The following is a 22,478-nucleotide window of genomic DNA, read 5'->3' on the forward strand; positions in this document are numbered from 1 at the left end:
GGGGGCGGAGTTTCGCCACCACGCCACTATCCACGCCACAAAACCCACAACTCAGCTCCTGAGTGGGCTAGAGATAAACGGTCTTCGCCGTTGGGTACATGGAGATTTCCCGGAGGTCAATGCCTTGCCCCCGACCCGATGTGATCTGAGGGGACGGAGTCTCTCCACAACGCCACTGTCCACGCCACGGGCCCCACAACTCAGCCCCTGAGTGGACTAGAGACACACAGTCTTCACCAGTGGGGGCAGGTAGGTTGCCCAGAGAGGGGTACACTGTCCCCGACTGGCTCTGATCTGAGGGGGCGGAGTTTCACCACCACGCCACTGTCCACGCCATGCACCCCACAATTCAGCCCCTGAATGGGCTAGAGAAACACGGTCTTCACCGGTGGGTGCATGGAGATTGCCCGGTCCGTAGTAGTACTAGCAGTAGCTGTTACATACAGCTGTGGCAGCTAGCCCACCTCACATTTTCTCCAGGAAATGTACTTTCTAGTTATTAATTAATATCCATATATAGCACATACATAATCTGTATAGAAAGGGCACTTATTGTGTAAAAAGTGTTAATTTGTAAATGTTAGTAATTTTGTAATTTTTCCATTTCTAACTTGTAAATCACAAATTTTAAATTAGAGTTTATCTGTATTGACCCTAATCTTGAAACTGGCAGCATTTCACTGTGACTGTACACCGTACATTACATGTGACAAATAAAAGGAATCTTGAATCTCTTGAATCTTGAACCACGAGGATGTCTTCTTGGTCTAATGGTTACTGATTGCCTTGGCTAGCAGGAGCCAGGGGTTGGATCCCCAACAGATAGCATTTACACTGAGGATGCTCTTCTTTACAGACCGTGGAGGAGGGCCTGCAGCTGCTGCCGATGGACACTCGGACCCAGCTGTGGTGGACCAAAACCCTCAGAACTGACAGCCTGGACGAAGCTGTGGTGGACCAAAACCCTCAGAACCGATACCCTGGACCCAGCTGTGGTGGAACAAAACCTTCAGAACCGATACCCTGGACCCCCAGGTGAGACAACACTCACTGGTCAACAGGCCATCTGGTCAGTCCAGACCTGTTGGTCCTGGTCGATACTGAATGTTTGCTTTATGTATGTGTCTCCTCTTCAGGGTTTGGTCACTGTGGCCAACATTACAAAAGAGGTGACCGGAATCCAGGTCAGCACAAGCCCCCCACCGTTCACAATCACACCAACACTTCACTTACGCGATGAAATGATGAGTTCTCTTTTTTTCTCCTAGCTACTCGGCGGCCTCATCAGCCACATCATGTCCCACCGCTTTGAGACACGCCGAGGATACAACTACTTCCTGGATCGCCTGGTACCATTTACCATTTACCATTTATAGTTTCAGCATCACACCACGGTTGACCGTTAACACGTTAGAGTTTCAGCAACTTCAATGATGATTTAAAGAGGCTCTGGTTTTGTGTTAAACAGCAGGTGGACATAAACACCTCCTTTGAGGGTTTTGAGGGATCTCTAGGTGAGGTGACAACCACCAACCTCCGACACAGAGACCGTCTTCTGCCCCCCTCCTGCCCCCCCTCCCCCTCCTCAGGTAAATATCCTCACTCTTTCATCCTCCTCCCCCTCCTCAGGTAAATATCCTCACTCTTTCATCCTCCTCCCCCTCCTCAGGTAAATATCCTCACTCTTTCATCCTCCTCCCCCTCCTCAGGTAAATATCCTCACTCTTTCATCTTCCTTCACCTACATGTTTGCGCCTTGCAGTTGAGGCTAATGTTGCGTCTGTGCTGTAAGAGTTTGACGAGGATCTGATTCTGATTCTGCTCGGCCTGCTGGAGGGAAAGACCGGCCACAGCGCCCCAGTAAGTGACCAGACAGAACTATAGTGTGCTCTTATTGGCCATTTCCAGCTCTAGGCCTCCGTTGTGTGGTCCTATCAGCTATGCAGACCTTGTCTCATCTCTCACGTCGCTCTGTTTCCCCATCCACAGGCCCAATTGATTCCTTCAGATACTATTTCTGACCATCCAGCCTCCAGGAAGCAACTGGACTCGGGCAGCAGAGCGCCTTTTATCACTGATTAAGGTGCTGCGTCTCTCTCTCTCTCTCTCTCTCTGTCTCTCTCATGCTCTCTCTTTCTCTTTCTCTCACTCTGTCTCTCTCTCTCTTTCTCACACACACACACACACACACACACACACACACACACACACACACACACTCACACACACTCCTATCTTGACACTTTAGTTGGTTAGTGTCTCTGTAGATTGGCATTCACTAATTATTTGTTGTTGTCTTAATGTGTCCTCAGAGCCAGATGCAGAACTGGATGGACGTCATCTTTAATCTCGAGGACTCTGTGTACAGCTGCCCACAGACGCTGTCCGGCGAGGTCCTAGGCGGCTTGGAGATGCAGGTTGAGTACCTTCTCTCCACCATGGAGTAGATAGCTCTGCTCAGAGCCAGACACCTCGGCGAAGACTGGCCCACCTTCTGAGACTGCTCCCAAGTCACCCGGTCAACTACCACGCTTATTCTTTTAATAAACATAACTGCATATCCAAAAATGTGTGATAAGTACTTTATTGGGGACTTTGCAAAGACTTTTGTGGAAGACATATCAGACACAATCAAATCAAAACTCAAGATGTTGTTCTAAGGAGGTTCTTGTCTGTGAAGTCTGAAGGTTGTTGTGGTGGGCATTCCTGGAGCTCAGATATCACAGGGCGGAGGGAGGCTAAGATTTCGCAAAACAAATCCAATGGGAGTACTCTGGACAATGAGGCTTTTCTGAAGCAGAAAGATTTGCAATGCAGATTAAAATTTGAAGAGAACGTTGAAACATGGCAATGTGTTTTATATTACTGAGATTTATGATATAGGGTCTCTCGTCTGCAGTGATTCTATGTCACATGGATGTATGTGTTTAAATGTCTTCTTTTGTATGATATACTGTAGGATATTTGGCTTCTTCTTTTGTTTCTTCTTATTTTAATAACCTTAAAGTACAGTTTGCGTGATAAACAGACAAAAACACACTAGTACGGATTTTTGAGAGCGGCACAGAAAAGCTTTGATTGAACACACTCTCTTTCTCTGATCTCTCTCACTCACACACTGTTGACTGAGAGTATCGTGAGCGACATCATTTCCCACTTAGGCCCCTCCCTGAGGACTGGGCCATGCCTAATGCTTGGCAGATAGGTTGATAGCTGTGTTTTCTGGAGAGGAGTGCACGTCAATCAACAGCTTGCGTCAACGTCAGAGAGTCAAAGTGTTTCTGAAGGATCTTTTTACTGAGTGCCTCTCCCTCCATCTCTTTCCCCCTCTGAACAAACACTCTTACACACACACACACACACATACATGCACACACACAAACGCGCACACACGCACACACGCACACACACACACACACACACACACACACACACACACACACACACACACACACACACACACACACACACAAAGCCATCTCCGGCAATCACTACTCACACAGTCCTCTTCTTCGGACGTGCAATGGTAATTGAGGTGGTTCCCTTGGGTGCAGTGATTTCTGGGCCGTTAAGTGCTCTTTCTTGTTTTCTTTCAAATGGGTTGTCTTTTGCTTATTGTGTTGATTCTAATTCCTCCATAACAGAGGTCCACGACCCAGCTGTATTCTCCATAGGTAAGTCACTTCAAGCAAGACCCGATCAGCTGCACCATAGGGCCTATCTTGCCCATAGCAATACAAATCAGCATGAAAAACTGGTATATATTCTCAAATATCCCAGATGTCTGACTTCTGAACTAGACAGATAGGTCTTAGGAGTGCTTTTATGTTCATAATAACACAGAATTGAGTATCAGGAGTGCCTCAGAGTTGGCTTTGACTCAACCTTTGCCTCAGTTGCTGATGTGCCCCTGTTTGTCCAGAAGAGGGGGTGATTGATTTGGGTTGACACATAAAGTAACCTGTCCCTGGACTGTGACACAGTACTATCCAGTTCCAGCTATGACTGTTACACATGGGCGTAACAGGCTATCTGAAAGGTTTATGAGGAGAGATAGTGGACACTAGAAGTGAAGCGGTGCCTGATTTGATTGGACAGTGCACAACTGCAGGCCAGCTCAGTTCTTGTTGTTTTGTCGCTTGAATGTGCCTCTAGAACGTTCCAAATAACACTTTTTTTTGTCGTAGGCCTGCAGCCTACTCAATCATAGAAAATCATAGGCCTATGCCAAAATAGATTTTTAATCATATGATTAATTCAATAATTAATTAAGACACATATAGAGTAACTTCAAACGTGGCATTTATAATTTTCTCATTTAGAATTATGTTTTTTTAATATATTTTATATTAAAATATATAATATTATATATTTTGTTTTAATTTTAGTTTTTTGCAAGTGTAGAACTACAACTCCCTATGTTGCTTTTCTTCCTCGGTGGTGTTACAATGACATCTCCGTAGTAACCTGTCCTGACCAGAGCGAGCACTCCTCCTGCTTTGAGAGAGGTGAAGAGTTTACTTTACAGAGTTCAAGGTTTGGTTTCGGTGATAGTACCTCGGGTCTGGCATAGGGTTACAGAAGCGGAAAGCTCCTCTGCAGAGAGCCAAGATGCTGAACATGTGGAAAGTCAGAGAATTGGTTGACAAAGCGTAAGTATTGTCGTTCGGTCCGATGCTAATTTCAAGTTGTTTTGAGGACTACAGTTTACCTGTTTGATAGAGAGACACGTACCCAAAACTTTGACGTCACGTCGCATTAGCAAGACAGCTAACTCGTTAGCAAGTTTGGTAAACATGAAAGCCAGGGGAAAATGTTAACTTTATGAAAACCGAAAGTTTCGGGAAACTAATTCGGAAACCTGCTAGCTTACTTGTTATTAGGAATGATTTCCCAACTTGTTGAGTGGAGACAGTTTTGCTGTATTCCTTCGACAGGGTACTGTAGCTAGCTCATTCGCTAGTTAGCCAGCTAGCTAGCTAGATACGCTAGTTTGACAGCTGTACACAGGCTCCGACTAATCTCTCTGGAATTAGCTAAAATAGCTAGTGCTAGCTAGCTAAACGTTCTGACTTTTAGTATTTCGCCAAAATGACCTTTTTAATGTATCTTAGCTAGTTAGATAACAAACCAATAGCTTGTTGATCAGTCGAAATGATAACGTTAGCTGGTGTATCAACATAATTGTAAGTCGTATCAGTATTTACATTAGCTGGCTAGCTAGCTACTTAGCCCATGCCTTTGTTTGGTCTGTTAACCAGCTCTTGCTAACTAACGTTAACTCTGTTATTTACAACTGAGTACAGTTTATGCTCTTCACTGTTAGCTACCCAAGTTAGCTAACATCCGTGTAACATGTCTAAATTGGATTGGATCAGGTTTTACTACGTTAGCCTGCCAGGTGCTGCTGATATCATAGCAAGCCTCAAGCAAAGTGCTTGTAACTGTGCGCGTCATCTGATTTGATTAGCTAATCTCCACACTATGCGAAATCGTTTGATAGCCTAGCTAAAATAAGTGACTCATGATAGCTAGCTTCCGATAAATCATAACATGTGCAAGTTCCTTCCTGGTGTTGAAATGTTCATGTGTCTCTTTCTGGAAGTGATCTAACTAGGTTAAATCAAACTGGTTATATCAAACTGTTTAAACATCTAGTCATGAAGACCTGAGGCGGTCCCTCAAACCTTACCAGTTTCAAATTCTGTGTTTTACTTAGGGTTTATCTTACTACTGACAAAAAAAACTATATCCCCGGACAGTGAATAGTGATTCTGTATACAAAATAATGTAGCTAATGACTTCTATGCAAACATTGCAATAACTATCAACACCTCACACAGTGTTTGACCGACTAACCGCTATGATCAGAGGCAAAATAGTCTGACAGGTCTCTTATGTAACATACTATTCCCCAGCACAGGCGTTTTGAATAGGCCGACATGGTAAATGGCTCCAGCTGCAACCTGTGGAAGCCGCTCCTTTTTGCCATTGTGTGGCAGTCTTTTATCCTCTAATAGGCTCCGTAGTGGACTGCTGAGTAATGGCCTGAGAGGCTTACTGTAAAAGAACTGGAGGCGCTCTGCTGCACAATCATCCACTCCAGAGGGTTAACGGCTAGCCTGGCCATGTCTGGTTTAACGGCTGGCCTGGCCATGTCTGGTTTAACGGCTGGCCTGGCCTGGCCATGTCTGGTTTAACGGCTGGTCTGGCCTGGCCATGTCTGGTTTAACGGCTGGCCTGGCCTGGCCATGTCTGGTTTAACGGCTGGTCTGGCCATGTCTGGTTTAACGGCTGGCCTGGCCTGGCCATGTCTGGTTTAACGGCTGGCCTGGCCATGTCTGGTTTAACGGCTGGTCTGGCCATGTCTGGTTTAACGGCTGGCCTGGCCATGTCTGGTTTAACGGCTGGTCTGGCCATGTCTGGTTTAACGGCTGGCCTGGCCATGTCTGGTTTAACGGCTGGCCTGGCCATGTCTGGTTTAACGGCTGGCCTGGCCATGTCTGGTTTAACGGCTGGCCTGGCCATGTCTGGTAACAGCAGGATCCCCTGTCTCTTTCCAGGAATGCATTCCGCCGAAAAAGTCAGGTCTCCTCCACTCTTCTGTTCTGTAGTGTGACCTCTTCAGCATGAGCTGGGGTGGACAGAGAGAGAGAGAGAGAGGTGGGCGGAGGAGGGAGAGACGTATGCTGGCGGGGGAGGGGATCAGAGCTGCCACACTCATCATCGCTGTGTTCTCTGGAGGGCTCGCTAGTGCAGCTGTGTCCAGGAGAGAGATGGTTCGGTCAAGGAGCCCGTGCACGGACATGAGGCCCTGGCCTGCACAGTGAGCAAGCTAGCAAAACGTGGCCTGCTGCTACTGTAGGTTGTCATCCATGAAAAACTGTGTTCCAAAAAAACAACACTGAACTCCTTTCTGAATAGGCTGGTTGAATCAGTGTTTTCCTGTGAAATACCAAACTAAATTGCTTAAGTAGCTTACTTGGATAAGTCAGGAAATCAAACAGCGTCGTTTGCAGTTTTGCACCTTGACGGAAGTCCGTTTGATTTTATGCATCACGTGTACACACACACCCTATCAGCATTGCCATCTGCTGCTCAAGCATACTGCATATCTGGAACAGGAGTCGCTACTGAAGGCGGAGAGATAAGGTGTTGCGTCACACAAGCTTCCTCGCTCCTTCCCACAATCACCCACACACCATCATGACGTGGGAAACACCAGCCTGACCTGAAGGCTCAAACAGTCTCAGGGCACACGTCATTACGAGCTATGCAAATTACAGGCTTGGGCCTACACATGCCAGCCATTTTGAAGATGCACGAGGCTCCTGACCTAGGCAAGATCGTTCCTATCTCGTTCATAACAGTCAGTGTCATTGCCTAATTCCAGCCTTGTGCAGGGCTAGGTTATATTTGTTCTGTGATTGGTCTTCTACACCGGTGTGGCGGCAGCCTGTGTCCTGCTGGTGCTGCAGGGCCTGGATCCAGATCCACAGAGCGGGGGTCTCTCCTGCTGAGCCTCCCCGTCAGCAGTGCTCTGTCAGGCCGGCCGAGGGGCTGCGCTGGGCTGCTGATGTGGCAGATGGAGGGGAGGGGCCTGGCCAGTCCCACAGTCCTCTGCCTTCAAGGCTCTGGCTGTGACTCTGGGTGGAAGAACTAACGCAGATCTATGATTGGCTCATTTTACCAGAATACTAATAGGATTGCGAAGGGGCGGAGGAATTTCTGGGAAAATTCCGTAAACTTTCCAGCTTTGAATATTCCTGGAATTTTGCAACCCTAAATACTATACTGTGTCGACCCAGTCTGACTCGACAGATGTAGGTTTTGGGGATAAGGCTCGTCATTCCTACATTACCGACCATAATCAGTAGCGACGATTCATGTGGTCGGCCAATCCAGACTACGTGCAACGACAACAACCTAACAACTGCTCCGATTGTGAATGGTTTAAAGAAATACAGCGTTTTTTTCCCCTTATCCCCGAATGGTAATGAGTCCAAACAGACATTTATCTGGTGTGGGCAGCGTGTAAACAAAGTGTAGAGATTGGTCTGGCTATGTAAGAGTCCTGTACGCCTAACCCTAACCATGTGTGTGTGAATGAAGCTGTAGGCCTAGACCACGTACTGGTACATCCATCTCTGGGAATAGGTCTGTTGCTCTCTGGGGTTGGCTCTCTGAGCTGCCCAGGTGGGCTACCTCTCAAAGTATAAGTAGTCTCACTGGCCATCCTCCTAAACCTGCCAAATATCCCTGTATAGAGGCCTCTCTAATAGTAATACTTTGCATACCGTGTGTGTGTGTGTGTGTGTGTGTGTGTGTGTGTGTGTGTGTGTGTGTGTGTGTGTGTGTGTGTGTGTGTGTGTGTGTGTGTGTGTGTGGAATCACTTTTTTCAGGTCACCAAACTTGCTGACCTCGTTGTGTCTCTGGTGAAATATTTGTAGCACCTGCTTTGGAGCAGATGTTTTGACATGGGCCTAGTTCAATCTTAATGTTCTGTTCCTTTTCTAAGTTAAAATAGGCTACTCCACTGCTATATGACCCAAAATCTGATAAGATACAATTGTAGAAGCCGTAACATAAAAGAGCTTTTGTTAGGCGTGACCTCAGGTTATCTAAATAGCCTGATGTTGTTGATGATGGTAAATCACCCACAATCCCGGCCTGCACGCTTTTCCTGTTCCTTCTGGTTTTTAACACTCAGCTGAGCGCGTGAGAAGATTCAGGTCCAACCTCGTTCAACCTGCTTCCCACCAGGGAGGCCGGGTGTCCCGGTGCAAAGCGGTGTGTGTTACCGGCTGGCCCGCTGGGTGGGGGTGCACTGGGGATGCGTCTTCAGGGTGACACACCCCCTATTCACCTGGAGGCGTGATTCCATTCCTGCCACACCCCACTGTTTGGCAGAAGCGTGTGTGTCTTTAGTTCCTTCCTGTGTTTGTAACCCTCCCCCGTCGTCCTCCCCCTGTGTAGAACCAATGTGGTGATGAACTACTCTGAGGTAGAGTCCAAGGTGAGGGAAGCCACCAACGAAGACCCGTGGGGGCCCTCCGGACAGCTGATGTCAGAGATCTCCAGGTGAGGACACCGGTCAGTCACAGGTCAGACTAGCTAGTCTATGGCTATCTAGTTGACTAGTTAATCCACTACAGACTGGCAAGCTAGTCTATGGATATGGATAGCTAGCTAGCTAGCCACTACAGATTTAGATAGCTAATCTGTTAATGTGGATAGCTAGCAAGCTAGCGGCGTAGCTACACAGGCCCTAATCCTAATGCACTAACAAGCCAGGCTTGTGTCTCTGCTCTCAGGTGCACCTTCATGTACGAGCAGTTTCCTGAGGTGATGAACATGCTGTGGCAGCGTATGTTGAGGGACAACAAGAAGAGCTGGAGGAGAGTCTACAAGGTCAGTCTCAGAGCGGCCGCCGTCACCCCCCCCCCCCCCCCTCGAGAGTGGGAGGAAGTAGGGGCCGTGGTGAACGTGTAAACCAAAACCACTGCCGCGCACTAGGAGCCAAAATGCAGAGAATACCCGCAGAAGTGACTTCCTGTCTACCAAGACGAGCCACACGTGTGATGGGTCTTGAGGCTTCCTTCTCTAGGGCCTCTGTTCCTTCTCTAGGGCTTTTGTTCCTTCTCTAGGGCATCTGTCCCTTCTCTAGGGCCTCTGTTCCTTCTCTAGGGCCTCTATTCCTTCTCTAGGGCCTCTGTTCCTTCTCTAGGGCCTCTGTTCCTTCTCTAGGGCCTCTGTTCCTTCTCTAGGGCCTCTGTCCCTTCTCTAGGGCCTCTGTCCCTTCTCTAGGGCCTCTGTTCCTTCTCTAGGGCCTCTGTTCCTTCTCTAGGGCCTCTGTTCCTTCTCTAGGGCCTCTATTCCTTCTCTAGGGCCTCTATTCCTTCTCTAGGGCCTCTATTCCTTCGCTAGGGCCTCTGTTCCTTCTCTAGGGCCTCTGTTCCTTCTCTAGGGCCTCTGTTTCTCCCTGTCTTACAGCACATCTCTGATTGGTGACTGTCCCGTTTCCTGTGTGTGACGGGACCGCCCAACATTCTCACCAGAGGTACAATATGGCGTCACTCCGCCGGGTCTGACAGGTGTGTGTTTTGTGTCTGCCCCTCCCCCAGTCTCTGCTGCTGCTCGCCCACCTTGTCAGGAACGGCTCGGAGAGAGTAGTGACCAGCGCCAGGGAACACATCTACGACCTGAGGTCTCTAGAGAGCTACCACTACGTAGGCAAGTACACGGCACGGCCCAGCTCCGGATCAGGCACGGCCCAGCTCCGCTTCAGGCACGGCCCAGCTCCGGATCAGGCTCAGGCTGGCTGGCTTCACGGCAGGATCCTTTCTTTCTTTCTTTCTTTCTTTCTTTCTTTCTTTCTTTCTTTCTTTCTTTCTTTCTTTCTTTCTTTCTTTCTCTTTCTCTCTTTCTCTCTTTCTCTCTTTCTCTCTTTATTTCTTTCTCTCTCTTTCTCCTTTCTTTTTCTTTTTCTTTTTTTCTTTTTCTTTTTCTTTTTCTTTTTCTTTTTCTTTCTTTCTTTCTTTCTTTCTTTCTTTCTTTCTTTCTTTCTTTCTTTCTTTCTTTCTTTCTTTCTTTCTTTCTTTCTTTCTTATGTCTTCTGTCTCTATCTGTTTTTTCCATCCAAAACTTCCACCCTCTCTCTCTCTATTTCTCTCTCTTTCTTTTGAGGAAGTGTGCATGTGTGTTTCCTATTCAGAACAGAAGGTTTGTTTACAACACAGACAATGGGCTCAATGTTAAGTCCAATGAATAAATGCAGGCACCAAGCGCTGCTTTAAACCGCAGGCACTGCAAATCTGCCTTCACACCATCCTGCCACATGTGTCTGCAGTGTGATTCACAAACAACTGGGTTTCCTTCTTCATGTGGTTGGCTGTTTGGTGTTGTGTATTTCTAACTAATGATCAAAAGCATATATGGTTTAATCCCCCTCGTTATTTTTCGCATTGATGGTTAGCAATGATAGAAAGCATTCCATCACTTATGCTCTGTATTCATCCTCCTCCTTCTCTCTCTCTCTCTCTCTCTCTCTCTCTCTCTCCCTCCCTCCCTCCCTCTCTGGTTTTCTCCCTCATCCCTCCGTCCAGATGAGAGCGGGAAGGACCAGGGGGTGAACGTGCGTCACAAGGTGAAGGAGATGGTGGACCTGGTCCAGGACGACGAGCGGCTGAGAGAGGAGAGGAAGAACGCCAAGAAGCACAAAGACAAATACATCGGAGTGTCCTCCGACAGCATGGGGGGATACAGGGGCTACTGTACGTCCAGTCTCTCTCTCTCTCTGTCTCTCTCTGTCTCTCTCTCTCTCTGTCTGTCTTATGTACTGGCTTTGGCAATGTGGGTTCTTTTCACCTATCGTGCCAATAAAGCTCTCTCTGTCTCTCTGTCTGTCTGTCTCTCTCTCTGTCTCTCTCTCTTTCTCTCTCTTTCTGTCTCTCTCTGTCTCTTTCACTCTCAAACACACACACACACACACACACACACACAGACATATCTCGTATTTGCGTCAGCCCTGTGACCCCCCTCTCTCTCTCTCTCTCTCTCTCTCTCTCCCCCCGCGTCCCGATCAGCGGGCGACAGGTGCGAGTCGTCCGGCGCCGGGCGGGGGAGGTGGGAGGAGGACTGGGAAAAGAGCAGAGGGGGGCCGTTCCCCTTCAGTGACAAGCTGGGCGAGATCAGCGACAAGATCGGCAGCACCATCGATGACACCATCAACAAGTTCAGGAAGAAGGAGCGCGACGACTCCCCAGACAGACTCAGGTGAGGGAGGGAGGGAGGGAGGGAGACAGACTCAGGTGAGGGAGGGAGGGAGGGAGGGAGACAGACTCAGGTGAGGGAGGGAGGGAGGGAGACAGACTCAGGTGAGGGAGGGAGGGAGACAGACTCAGGTGAGGGAGGGAGGGAGGGAGACAGACTCAGGTGAGGGAGGGAAACAGACTCAGGTGAGGGAGGGAGGGAGGGAGGGAGACAGACTCAGGTGAGGGAGGGAGGGAGACACTCAGGTGAGGGAGGGAGGGAGGGAGGGAGACAGACTCAGGTGAGGGAGGGAGGGAGACACTCAGGTGAGGGAGGGAGGGAGACACTCAGGTGAGGGAGGGAGGGAGACACTCAGGTGAGGGAGGGAGGGAGGGAGACTCAGGTGAGGGAGGGAGACAGACTCAGGTGAGGGAGGGAGGGAGGGAGGGAGGGAGGGAGGGAGGGAGGGAGGGAGGGAGGGAGACAGACTCAGGTGAGGGAGGGAGGGAGGGAGGGAGACTCAGGGGAGGGAGGGAGGGAGACTCAGGTGAGGGAGGGAGGGAGGGAGGAGGGCTCTGGAGAGAAAGAGGGAGGGAGAGGAAAGAGAAATGGAAACAGGTAGTCTCTAGTGTAGTGGGGCAGAGAAACAGGTAGTCTCTAGTGTAGTGGGGCAGAGCAGTTGAGATTTTTCCTCCAATGGGAAGGGAGGAGAAAACGTGGTCACGTGACCCCGCCTGCTCCCGCTCTGGTCTCCGCAGCGACAACGAGGATGAGCGGGGTCGCCCGTCCCGCAACGGCCAAACGGGGAGGTCAGAGTTCAAAGACGAGGAGGAGACGGTCACCACCAAGAGTGTCCAGATCGTCCAGGCCACAGAGACCACGGCCACGCGGAAGAGGGGGGCGGTGCCGACCAAGACGGTGGACCTGGGCGCCGCGGCGCACTACACGGGAGATCAGAGCCCGTCCACCACCGCCAAACAGGTGTGTGTGTGTGTGTGTGTGTGTGTGTGTGTGTGTGTGTGTGTGTGTGTGTAAAGCTATGAACTACTAGGATAGTGAAACAAGGAAAAAAAAGTTTTTGTTTAGGGTTTGGGTTCATTTTAGGGTCAAAGGTTAGGGTTTAGGGCTTGGGTTACAATTATGGTTAGGGGTCAAAGGTAATGTTTAGGGGTTTTCTGGGGGGTTAGGGTTAGGGTTAAGGTTAGAGTTAGGGTTAGAGCGTGCGAACACTCACACTGCTCTCTGTTTTCCTCCGGTCTCGTCCCTCCGCTCCAGGCTCCGCCCACAGCCGCACCTCAGCCAACCAGCAGCAGCGACCTGGCCGACCTGCTGATGGTGGACACGGGACCCGCTGCAGGTCAGCGCCAGGCCACTCGCACATGTAGACAGGACACACACACACATTCCTGTGAGAAGAACACATGCGTTAGAAGCAGCGTGTGACCAGAGGCGCTGTGCAGTAAGATGGTCGGGGTGGCGGCTGCGGGGGTGGTGGGCGGAGGTGTGTGGGTGTGTGGGTGTGTGTGTGTGAGAGAGAGAGAGAGAGAGGGAGAGAGCAGGGTATTTCACAAGCTAAGTGCTCCAGATGTTCCTACAGCAGTCCCTGGTGGAGGGGGGTAGGGGGAGGGGGAACAGATGTTGACTCCTACTGCACCCCTGATGGGCCCCTCTCCTTTACTGTGTGTGTGTGTGTGTGTGTGTGTGTGTGTGTGTGTGTGTGTGTGTGTGTGTGTGTGTGAGTGAGACTCAGACTTGATAGGTGGATTCGCTGACTTCTCATCCACTGCTGCGTCTGTCGGCCTCTCCTCAGGATCTGGTGGGTGTGTGTGTGTGTGTGTGTGCATGCGTGCGTTTGCGTGTGTGTGTGTGTGCGTGTCCGTGTGCGTACGTGTGCGTGCGTGTGCGTGCGTGCGCGAGCGCGTGTGCGACTAACTAGAATATTCAGAGAGGGGGAGAGGGCGAGAGCCCCGGCCGTATGCAAGTCTGCGAACTGCTCTGCATAACGAGAACAGACGCACATCAATCCCTGGTATAGACGCCAAGGACTAGGAGACAAGGAGAGAGAGAGAGAGAGGGCTAGGAGACGAGGAGAGAGAGAGAGAGGGCTAGGAGACAAGGAGAGAGAGGGCTAGGAGACAAGGAGAGAGAGAGAGAGGGCTAGGAGACGAGGAGAGAGAGAGAGAGGGCTAGGAGACGAGGAGAGAGAGAGAGAGGACTAGGAGACAAGGAGATAGAGAGAGAGGGTTAGGAGACGAGGAGATAGAGGAGAGGGCTAGGAGACAAGGAGAGAGAGAGAGGGCTAGGAGACAAGGAGAGAGAGGGCTAGGAGACAAGGAGAGAGAGAGAGGGCTAGGAGACAAGGAGATAAAGAGAGAGAGGGCTAGGAGACGAGGAGAGGGCTAGGAGACAAGGAGAGAGAGGGGGCTAGGAGACAAGGAGATAAAGAGAGGGCTAGGAGACAAGGAGATAAAGAGAGAGAGGGCTAGGAGACGAGGAGAGGGAGAGGGCTAGGAGACAAGGAGAGAGAGGGCTAGGAGACAAGGAGAGAGAGAGAGAGGGCTAGGAGACGAGGAGAGAGAGAGAGAGGGCTAGGAGACGAGGAGAGAGAGAGAGAGGGCTAGGAGACAAGGAGAGAGAGAGAGAGGGCTAGGAGACGAGAGAGATAGAGAGGGCTAGGAGACAAGGAGAGAGAGAGAGGGGGGGGGGGTAGGAGACAAGGAGAGAGAGAAGGCTAGGAAACAAGGAGAGAGAGAGAGAGGGCTAGGAGACAAGGAGAGAGAGGGCTAGGAGACAAGGAGAGAGAGGGGGGGGGGCTAGGAGACAAGGAGAGAGAGAAGGCTAGGAAACAAGGAGAGAGAGGGCTAGGAGACAAGGAGAGAGAGAGAGGGCTAGGCGACAGAGAGGGGGCTAGGAGACAAGGAGAGAGAGGGCTAGGAAACAAGGAGAGAGAGGGCTAAGAGATGGAGAGAGAGGGCTAGGAGATGGAGAGAGAGGGCTGGGAGATGGAGAGAGAGAAGGAAGGAGGTGAGTTTGAAGACGGAGAGAGGGTGAACATGGCCGTAGACGGACATGTCTGAGTTTGGATCTGAAGTAAACACACACGTTGGCCTCGCATAACCCCCCCCTCACCCCTCACTGTCTCTTCATCTCTCTCTCTCTCCCTCTCTCTCTCTCTCTCTCTCTCTCTCTCTCTCTCTCTCTCCCTCTCTCTCGTTCTGTTTTTCTCTCTCTCTCCCTCTCTCTCTCTCTCTCTCTCGTTCTGTTTTTCTCTCTCTCCCTCTCCGGCTGAAGCCCCCAGTGGGAACGGTGACTTTGGTGACTGGAACGCCTTCCCCGACGGTCAGATGCCCGCCCCCTCCGCCCAGCCTCTGGCCCCCGGAGGGACGGACCTGTTCGGGGCCGTGATGACCAGCCCGGCCCCGGCCCCCGGGCCTCCCTCAGCAGACCTCTTTGACCTGCTGGCGCCGGTGGCCCAGTCCCTCTCCGCCTCACAGAGCCTCAACTTCAGCATGAGCAGCATGCAAACCATGAGCAGCACAGCCCTGCAGGTACACACACACACACACACACAACCATGAGCAGCACAACCCTGCAGGTACACACACACACGACCATGAGCAGCACAGCCCTGCAGGTACACACACACACACACACACAACCATGAGCAGCACAACCCTGCAGGTACACACACACACGACCATGAGCAGCACAGCCCTGCAGGTACACACACACACACGACCATGAGCAGCACAGCCCTGCAGGTACACACACACACACACACGACCATGAGAAGCACAGCCCTGCAGGTACACACACACACACACGGGGGATAGCTGTCTCCGGGCGCATGGTAGTGACTGTACCGATGAACTGCTTGTTGCCGGCTGATTTGTGTAGAGGCTGGCCTGTGTAGAGGCTGGCCTGTGTAGAGGCTGGCCTGTGTAGAGGCTGGCCCGTGTAGAGGCTGACCTGTGTAGTTGGCGTGCGTGTCGTGCAGTGAGGGAACAGATCTGGTGAGGCAGGGGTTAACATGGCAGCCGTTCCAGATGCCTCCCGCCCCCCGCTAACAAGAGACGGAATCAGGAGAGCGGAATCAGGAGAGCGGAATCGGGAGAGCGGAATCGGGAGAGCGGAATCGGGAGAGCGGAATCGGGAGAGCGGAATCGGGAGAGCGGAATCGGGAGAGCGAGAATCAGGAGAGACAGAATTAGGAGAGACAGAATCAGGAGAGCGGAATCAGGAGAGCCCGGTTTATCCCCAAAACCATTAGAAACACAACAAAAGCCTCTCGGACGATATTTGCATTTAAAAGGTTGACCTACTTGTTGAGGAGGATTCCCCACCCACAGATAGTTTCACTAACGCATGCACACACACACGCACACACACACACACACACTCCTGTTCATTCAGATGGTGTGTGTTTAGGTGCAGAGCACAAACAGTCCAAACAGTCCCAGACTTCACACTAGTGTCTGTGTCAACTAGGGTCATGATAAAGAGCTGATGAATCCCTTCAGCTTGTACTGCGTGTTACTGACCCACATGCTCGCCTTATGCTACTGGTCCCAACGCTCACCTTAATACCTCAACCTGGTCCTGAAGCTGAGAGGTGTCGGCCTGAGCAGCTTCTTATGCAACCGGTCCTTGGATTCCCTCACTGACAGACCACAGGGGGTGAGAATAGGCAGCAACACCTCATCCACACTGAACATCAAGACAGGAGTCCCTCAAGGCTGGTGTCTGAGCCCCAGGCTGTTCTCACTGAACACCCATGACTGCTCAGCCAGGCACGGCAGCAATCCAATCATCAATTTTGCAGACGACACCACTGTGATGGGCCTGATCTTTAATGGCTCATTTGAATTGGCCTTCTGTCAGAAGGTGTCAGACCTAGTAAGAACCCTAGACCTGACCCTGAACACTAGCAAGACAACAACCTGACCCTGAACACTAGCAAGATGGGGTGGCTGTAGCTCAGTTGGTACAGCGGGTCGTTCAATGATCGAAGGGTCAGTGGTTCGAATCCCAGCTCTGACTGTCCACATGTCGAAGTGTCCTTGAGCAAGACACCTAACCCCAAATTGCTCCCAATGAGCAGGTTAGCACCTTGCATGGCAGCTGCTGCCATTGGTGTGTGAGTGTGTGTGTGTGAATGGGTGAATGAGAGGCCATTGTAAAGCGCTTTGAGTGCCGCTAAGGTGGAAAGTGCAGTCCATTTACCATTTACCATTTACCAAGACAAAGGAGGTGATTGTGGACTTCAGGAGAGGAGGAACCCCCCCCCCCCCCATATCATCATCAGCGAGGAGGAAGAGGAGAGGGTGAGAAGGCTGAACCACTTCACATTCCCAGGGATGCAGATCTCTGATGACCTGACCTGGACACACGACACCGAGGCCATCCTGAAGAAGAGGGGTCTGCAGAGACGGGGCGTGAGCATCCTGGAGAGAATCCTGACTGGAGGCCTCACAGCCTGGTACAGTCTGGTACAGACTGGTACGTCAACACCCCCGCCCACGACAGACACGCCATCCAGAGGGTGAAGACAGCCAGAAGATCATGGGAGTGGAGCTCCCAGCCATCAAGGATCTCTACAACCAATGCTGCTGCAGGAAGGACATCTCCAACACAAAAGACCCCAACCACCCCAGATACCACCTGTTAGCACCACCTCACCAGAGAGACGGAAGATGGCTGAGCTTCAGGAACACGAAGGAGAGGGAGAGGGTCCACAACAGCTTCTTTCCTGACGTGGTCCTCAAGCTCCCCACAACCCCCCCGTTGGCCTACCCCCCCTACACTTGAACCAACACCTGTATACTGACCTTATTTAATTGCATGGCCTACATCATGGACACAGATGAGGGTGATACTGATAGACCGCTAGACAACGAATGGTAACTTGCCAGTTTGGGAACCTTTAAATGTCTATCTGAGTACCCAGGACTGGAATGAGGAACTGATTAGCACTGATAGTGGTGCTAACCATTGTAAATGCAGTCCATTTACCATGTCACTGGGCCCCATGCTCACCTTATGATTCTATTGTTTTGTTTGTGTGGCCGTGTGTGTGCGCCTGTGTGCGTGTTCACGCTCATGTATTTGTGTGTGTGGTACGTGTGCGCGGGCGTGTTTATTCAGGATGTACTGTATTCTTGTCTGAGTGTGTGTTTATTCACAATGCATATATATATGTGTGTGCGTGCGTGTGTGTGCGTGTGTGCGTGCGTGCGCGTGTCCCCTCCAGCCGCTGCAGGCCCAGCAGGGAGGTAGCTGTCCGGGGCCCCGGGCCGGCCTCCCCTCCACCTGGTCCGACCACGCCGTCAACATCAGCCTGGACTTCCTGTCCCCGGGCCTGCAGCCGCCCAAGCCCAGCCAGCCCAGCCTCAACACTCTGCAGCAAGGTGAGGGTCCAGCGGGCTCTCCTCACGGCCGCCGTGGTCTTTCCCTCCCGTCTCTAACTCTGACCGTCCTCTTCTTCTGCCCCTCCCAGGCTTCCAGCCGCCCGCCAACGCGCTCTCCCAGGGATTCGCCGGCATGAGCCTAGGCCCCGCCCCCTTCCGACAGCCCGCACCTCCCATGATGCATCCGGGGATGGGGATGGGCCTGGCGCCCGGCCAGGGCATGATGGGCATGGGCATGGGCATGAACATGGGAGCACCGCAGGCCAGCATGGGCATGGGGACGGGGATGCCGGCCCCAGGACAGCAGCTCAAGCAGGACGCCTTCGCAGATTTCGGCATGTTCGGGAAGTAAGGGGTGTCGGGAGAGCGAGGAGATCCGGAGGAACTGACGTTCTCTCTCTCTCTCTCTCTCTCCGTCTCTCTCTCTCTCCCTCCGTCCGTCTGAAGGATTATTACGAGCAAACAAAGAGTACTTGAATGATGTCAAGCAATGCCGCCATTTCCTCTTTCCTTTCTATATCATCTTTTTTTTTTTTTTTTTTAAGACGGTGTATAGATGGGGATAAACGTGAATGTTTGTGTGTTTTAAATCAGTCAGAACCAATGATCTTATCTGGAAGGTGGACCCACGGCTAAGAGCGAGCTGTGTTTGGGTTTGATACTAGCTGTGAGAGAACGAGAGTGATGTTTCAAACTGCCACCGTGAGAATGTCAGGAGATGCTTTACAACCTCGATCAAATGAAATGCTCCGATTAGGGAGGGGGAAATGATACAGTATATATATGTACGTGTATATCACATTTTCAATGAGAATCATGTGTTTTTTAAACCATTTAGTAGATATATATGATGGAGGTTTGATTGAGTAGTGGTCCATCTTAACTCCCTGGTGTAACTATAAGAACGTCGGGTCACTTCCGCCTGTTCCCGTTCACCCTCCAGCTGTAAATAGTCTCTTGGCGCTCACCCAAGATAAGTTATTTGAGTACTTGACGATAGACAATGGCAGAGTGAGAGATAGACAATGTGTCGTATCAAATGGACAAGATCTGAGGTCAAATCAAGACCTAACTATGACTAAGGTTCATTGCCAGTGTCTTTGATACCTTGCTTTTTATTAGTGTCCATTCACACTCCTGTTATGGGACTGATTTAACAAAAGAATTAATGAATGAGCAGCGCGATTGCTAATCCTTTGCAGACCTGGGTCCAAATACTATTTGAAATCCTTGCAGCGACGGAAGCATTTGCTCCTGCCCGGGGTGTCGGGTGGAAGGGCACCAGGCCGGCCTGCCCGGGGTGTCGGGTGGATGGGCACCAGGCCGGCCCGTTGGTCCCATTGTGCTAGACAATAACAATCAAACACAGAGATGTACAGTAGCTGCAATGATTCTTAATAGTATTTGGAGCTGCGTCGGATCCTTAGTGGCCTTTATTGTGGATATGTATCTTTTTTTGTAAAGATATAGCTGAGACATGTAATCAGTTTCACGTCCGAATGAGATAATCAATAAGTAGGAAGGACCTTGCTCGGGGGAGGGTTGGGTTCTGTTATAGCACATGGTGCCTGTTTAAGACCGTTGCCTGTCTCTTCAAATCAACCTCTCAACTGAAGACGGACAATACAATACAGTGTTCATGACGATTACTGTAAAATGTGTGTGTGTGTGTGCGCGCGCGTGTATCTCTCCATACCTGTGTGTCTGGGGGTGTGGCTTCTCTGCTCAGGTCCTTGGTGAGACGGGGAGGGTGGGAGAGAGAGAGAGACTTAGTCTCGTGTTTTTTTCCCGTATAGACATGTTGAAGTGAGGACCACCCGATTCAGCTCAGTGATGAATGTGTGACGCATGTGGTCACCACCACGCCCAAGGTGCTTCCTCTCCTACATCTGCACTGATATGGAAACGCTGGGATGGAGAAAACAACATGGCCGACACTGCGCCTGTAGCAGGTACCGGTCACATCACTAGGCTAGTTGTTGCACATCTTTGCAGTTGAAGGAGATGATTGGAGTTGAGAAGGAACATGTGACCATTGAGACGCAGCCTATGCGTTCCTATGTGTGTGTACCTACATATGCATGTATGTAGACCTGCCCCTTCGGTAGCCAGACTTGTGAGGAGCTGGGAGCAAAAACCCAGCACAACACACACAAACCCAGCACAACACACACAAGCCCGGTAGGGTGGAGCTGGGAGCTAACCCAGCACAACACACACAAGCCTGGTCCGGTCTGCACAGACCAGCGGCTCCGGTCCAGTGATGGGAGGAGTCTTAACACAACACGCGCCTCAAGAGCCATTGATAGTGCAAGCAAACCCGTTTGCCTTTTCTTTTCTTTTTTTACCCAGTCGGTAAGTAGAGAAAAGTGGAGAGAAATCTCAATGGGATGTGGAGATCATGAGTTCATCCCTTCTCTACCAGGGAGAGGTTCACCAGCAGGCTGTGATCCAAGGGACCGATGCTGTGTTCCCTACCTGTCCATATATGGGCCTTCCCTACCTGTCCATATATGGGCCTTCCCTACCTGTCCATATATGGGCCTTCCCTACCTGTCCATATATGGGCCTTCCCTACCTGTCCATATATGGGCCTTCCTCATGCTCCACTGAACACACAGATGTACAGTAGCCTTGGATTACCAGGCTGAGGCATTACCTGTTTGAAATGACCAAAATCTATTTACTCTTTGTTCGTCTGTTGGTTTGTTTTTCTAAATATTATCATGAGGGTTGTTTTAAGCTTTTTTTCTACATTAAATTGTTCAGAGATCTTTAATACAGGATTATTACTGGAAAAAAAACACTAGTTTATGCAAATGTTAAGACAAGCACCGACAACAAAACAAGCCTTGACAAAATAAATGTCCCATCAGGTTTTCAGTTCGATTTGAATTTCACATCATGATCTTTTATCTACGACAATAAACTGTTGATTGAACCTTGTTAATGGACTGTTTTGTTTTTGTGTTCAGTCTCATGTCATCCTCTAAGAATCCTTAAGGGTCAAGAGTTCATGAAAGTTCTCTTACCTCCCCTTGTAGCTGGCACAGGACTTTCTCTTGGGCTTAAAATAGATGTGGGACAAAGGTATATAAAATAGATGTGGGACAAAGGTATATAAAATAGATGTGGGACAAAGGTTTATAAAATAGATGTGGGACAAATGTATATAAAATAGATGTGGGACAAAGGTATATAAAATAGATGTTGAACAAAGGTATATAAAATAGATGTTGGACAAAGGTATATAAAATAGATGTTGAACAAAGGTATATAAAATAGATGTTGGACAAAGGTCTGTCAAATGAAGATGAGACAATGAAATGAGATTTGGTTACACATATGACACACACATGTCCTCACAAGAACATCAAACACGCAGCAGGATCCAGGGAAGGAAACTCAATAGGACTTCCTTTAAAAACCTCATTTCAACTTCCCATATGAAATACAAGAGAGAAAATGATACAGGAGGTAGCTACCTATACTGAAGACATCTGCTGTTGAGCTCCTAAATCTAGCAAACATGAATTTGAGGACCCAAACTGGAATCTTTTGTAAGGTTTGTTCCATTATGTGTGCGTGCCAAATCATCTTCCTTTAACCTTTTGTTTTATAGGAAAAGCATCTTCACTACTTCCGTCAGAGGAAAAACGTGTGCTTTTATGAGTAATGTGCCCATTAAAGAGTAATAGCATCTGAAACATCAAGACAAATAGCAGCTTCTGAGTGCCATAAGCAATCTCCAACTTCACAAACTCAATTATTCATAATGCCTTCATGCGGTCCTCAGAGACAGCGCTGCCATTCCTGATCAAACTGACGTGGAACGGGAACGTAATGGGACAGGCTCTTAGTAACGACTTACTTTCCACTGTTATCTGATGGGTCTATACTGCCACCTGCTGGACGATGGTGTACTCGCCGCTTAAGTTCTCATAATACTGTGGGATACCAAATGCTATATTTCTCATGACTGAAAAATCCCCTTTGAGAGATTCAGAAGTTGAAAATGCCAAGTTAAGCTGTTTTCTAATGTTGGCCGATTGGTTTATACTGCCACCTACTGGATGTACTGTGCACCTCGTGTTAGTTTCTCATAAGAAACAAATCCCATTCGAAAAATTTAGGGAACAGTTAATCATCTCATCCAGCCCTCAATGGGTTAATGATTTTGGCTTCCATTGACCCTTCTTACACCATTTTGTTCTTCATGAATTACACAATGTAATCAATAAAGAATTTCAACTTGAATATTTCATTCATCGAGATCCACGATGATTTAAGTCAGCGTTCCCTTTTTTTTTCTTTTTCAG

General features: G+C 49.8%; 1 protein-coding gene across 3 annotated transcripts; it reads left to right on the forward strand.

Annotated features, from left to right (window-relative positions):
* The first annotated feature begins 4,544 nt into the window (after positions 1–4,544).
* Positions 4,545–21,103, forward strand: clint1a (clathrin interactor 1a). 3 transcript variants are annotated; one of them, XM_084448263.1, is made up of 12 exons: positions 4,545–4,652; positions 8,978–9,082; positions 9,316–9,412; positions 10,126–10,234; positions 11,107–11,274; positions 11,587–11,776; positions 12,511–12,733; positions 13,028–13,109; positions 13,503–13,568; positions 15,044–15,300; positions 18,003–18,159; positions 18,249–21,103. In XM_084448263.1, exons 1-12 carry the CDS (start codon positions 4,612–4,614, stop codon positions 18,509–18,511), a joined length of 1,758 nt encoding a protein of 585 aa, XP_084304389.1. In that variant the 5' UTR covers positions 4,545–4,611; the 3' UTR covers positions 18,512–21,103. The 3 variants fall into 3 exon arrangements, with proteins under 3 accessions (XP_084304389.1, XP_084304390.1, XP_084304391.1); XM_084448264.1 differs by having other exon boundaries at positions 13,512–13,568; XM_084448265.1 differs by lacking the exon at positions 13,503–13,568.
* The last annotated feature ends 1,375 nt before the right edge of the window (positions 21,104–22,478 follow it).

The sequence above is a fragment of the Borostomias antarcticus genome (genome assembly GCF_949987555.1).
Source record: "Borostomias antarcticus genome assembly, chromosome: 14".
Classification (NCBI taxonomy): Eukaryota; Metazoa; Chordata; class Actinopteri; order Stomiiformes; family Stomiidae; genus Borostomias; species Borostomias antarcticus.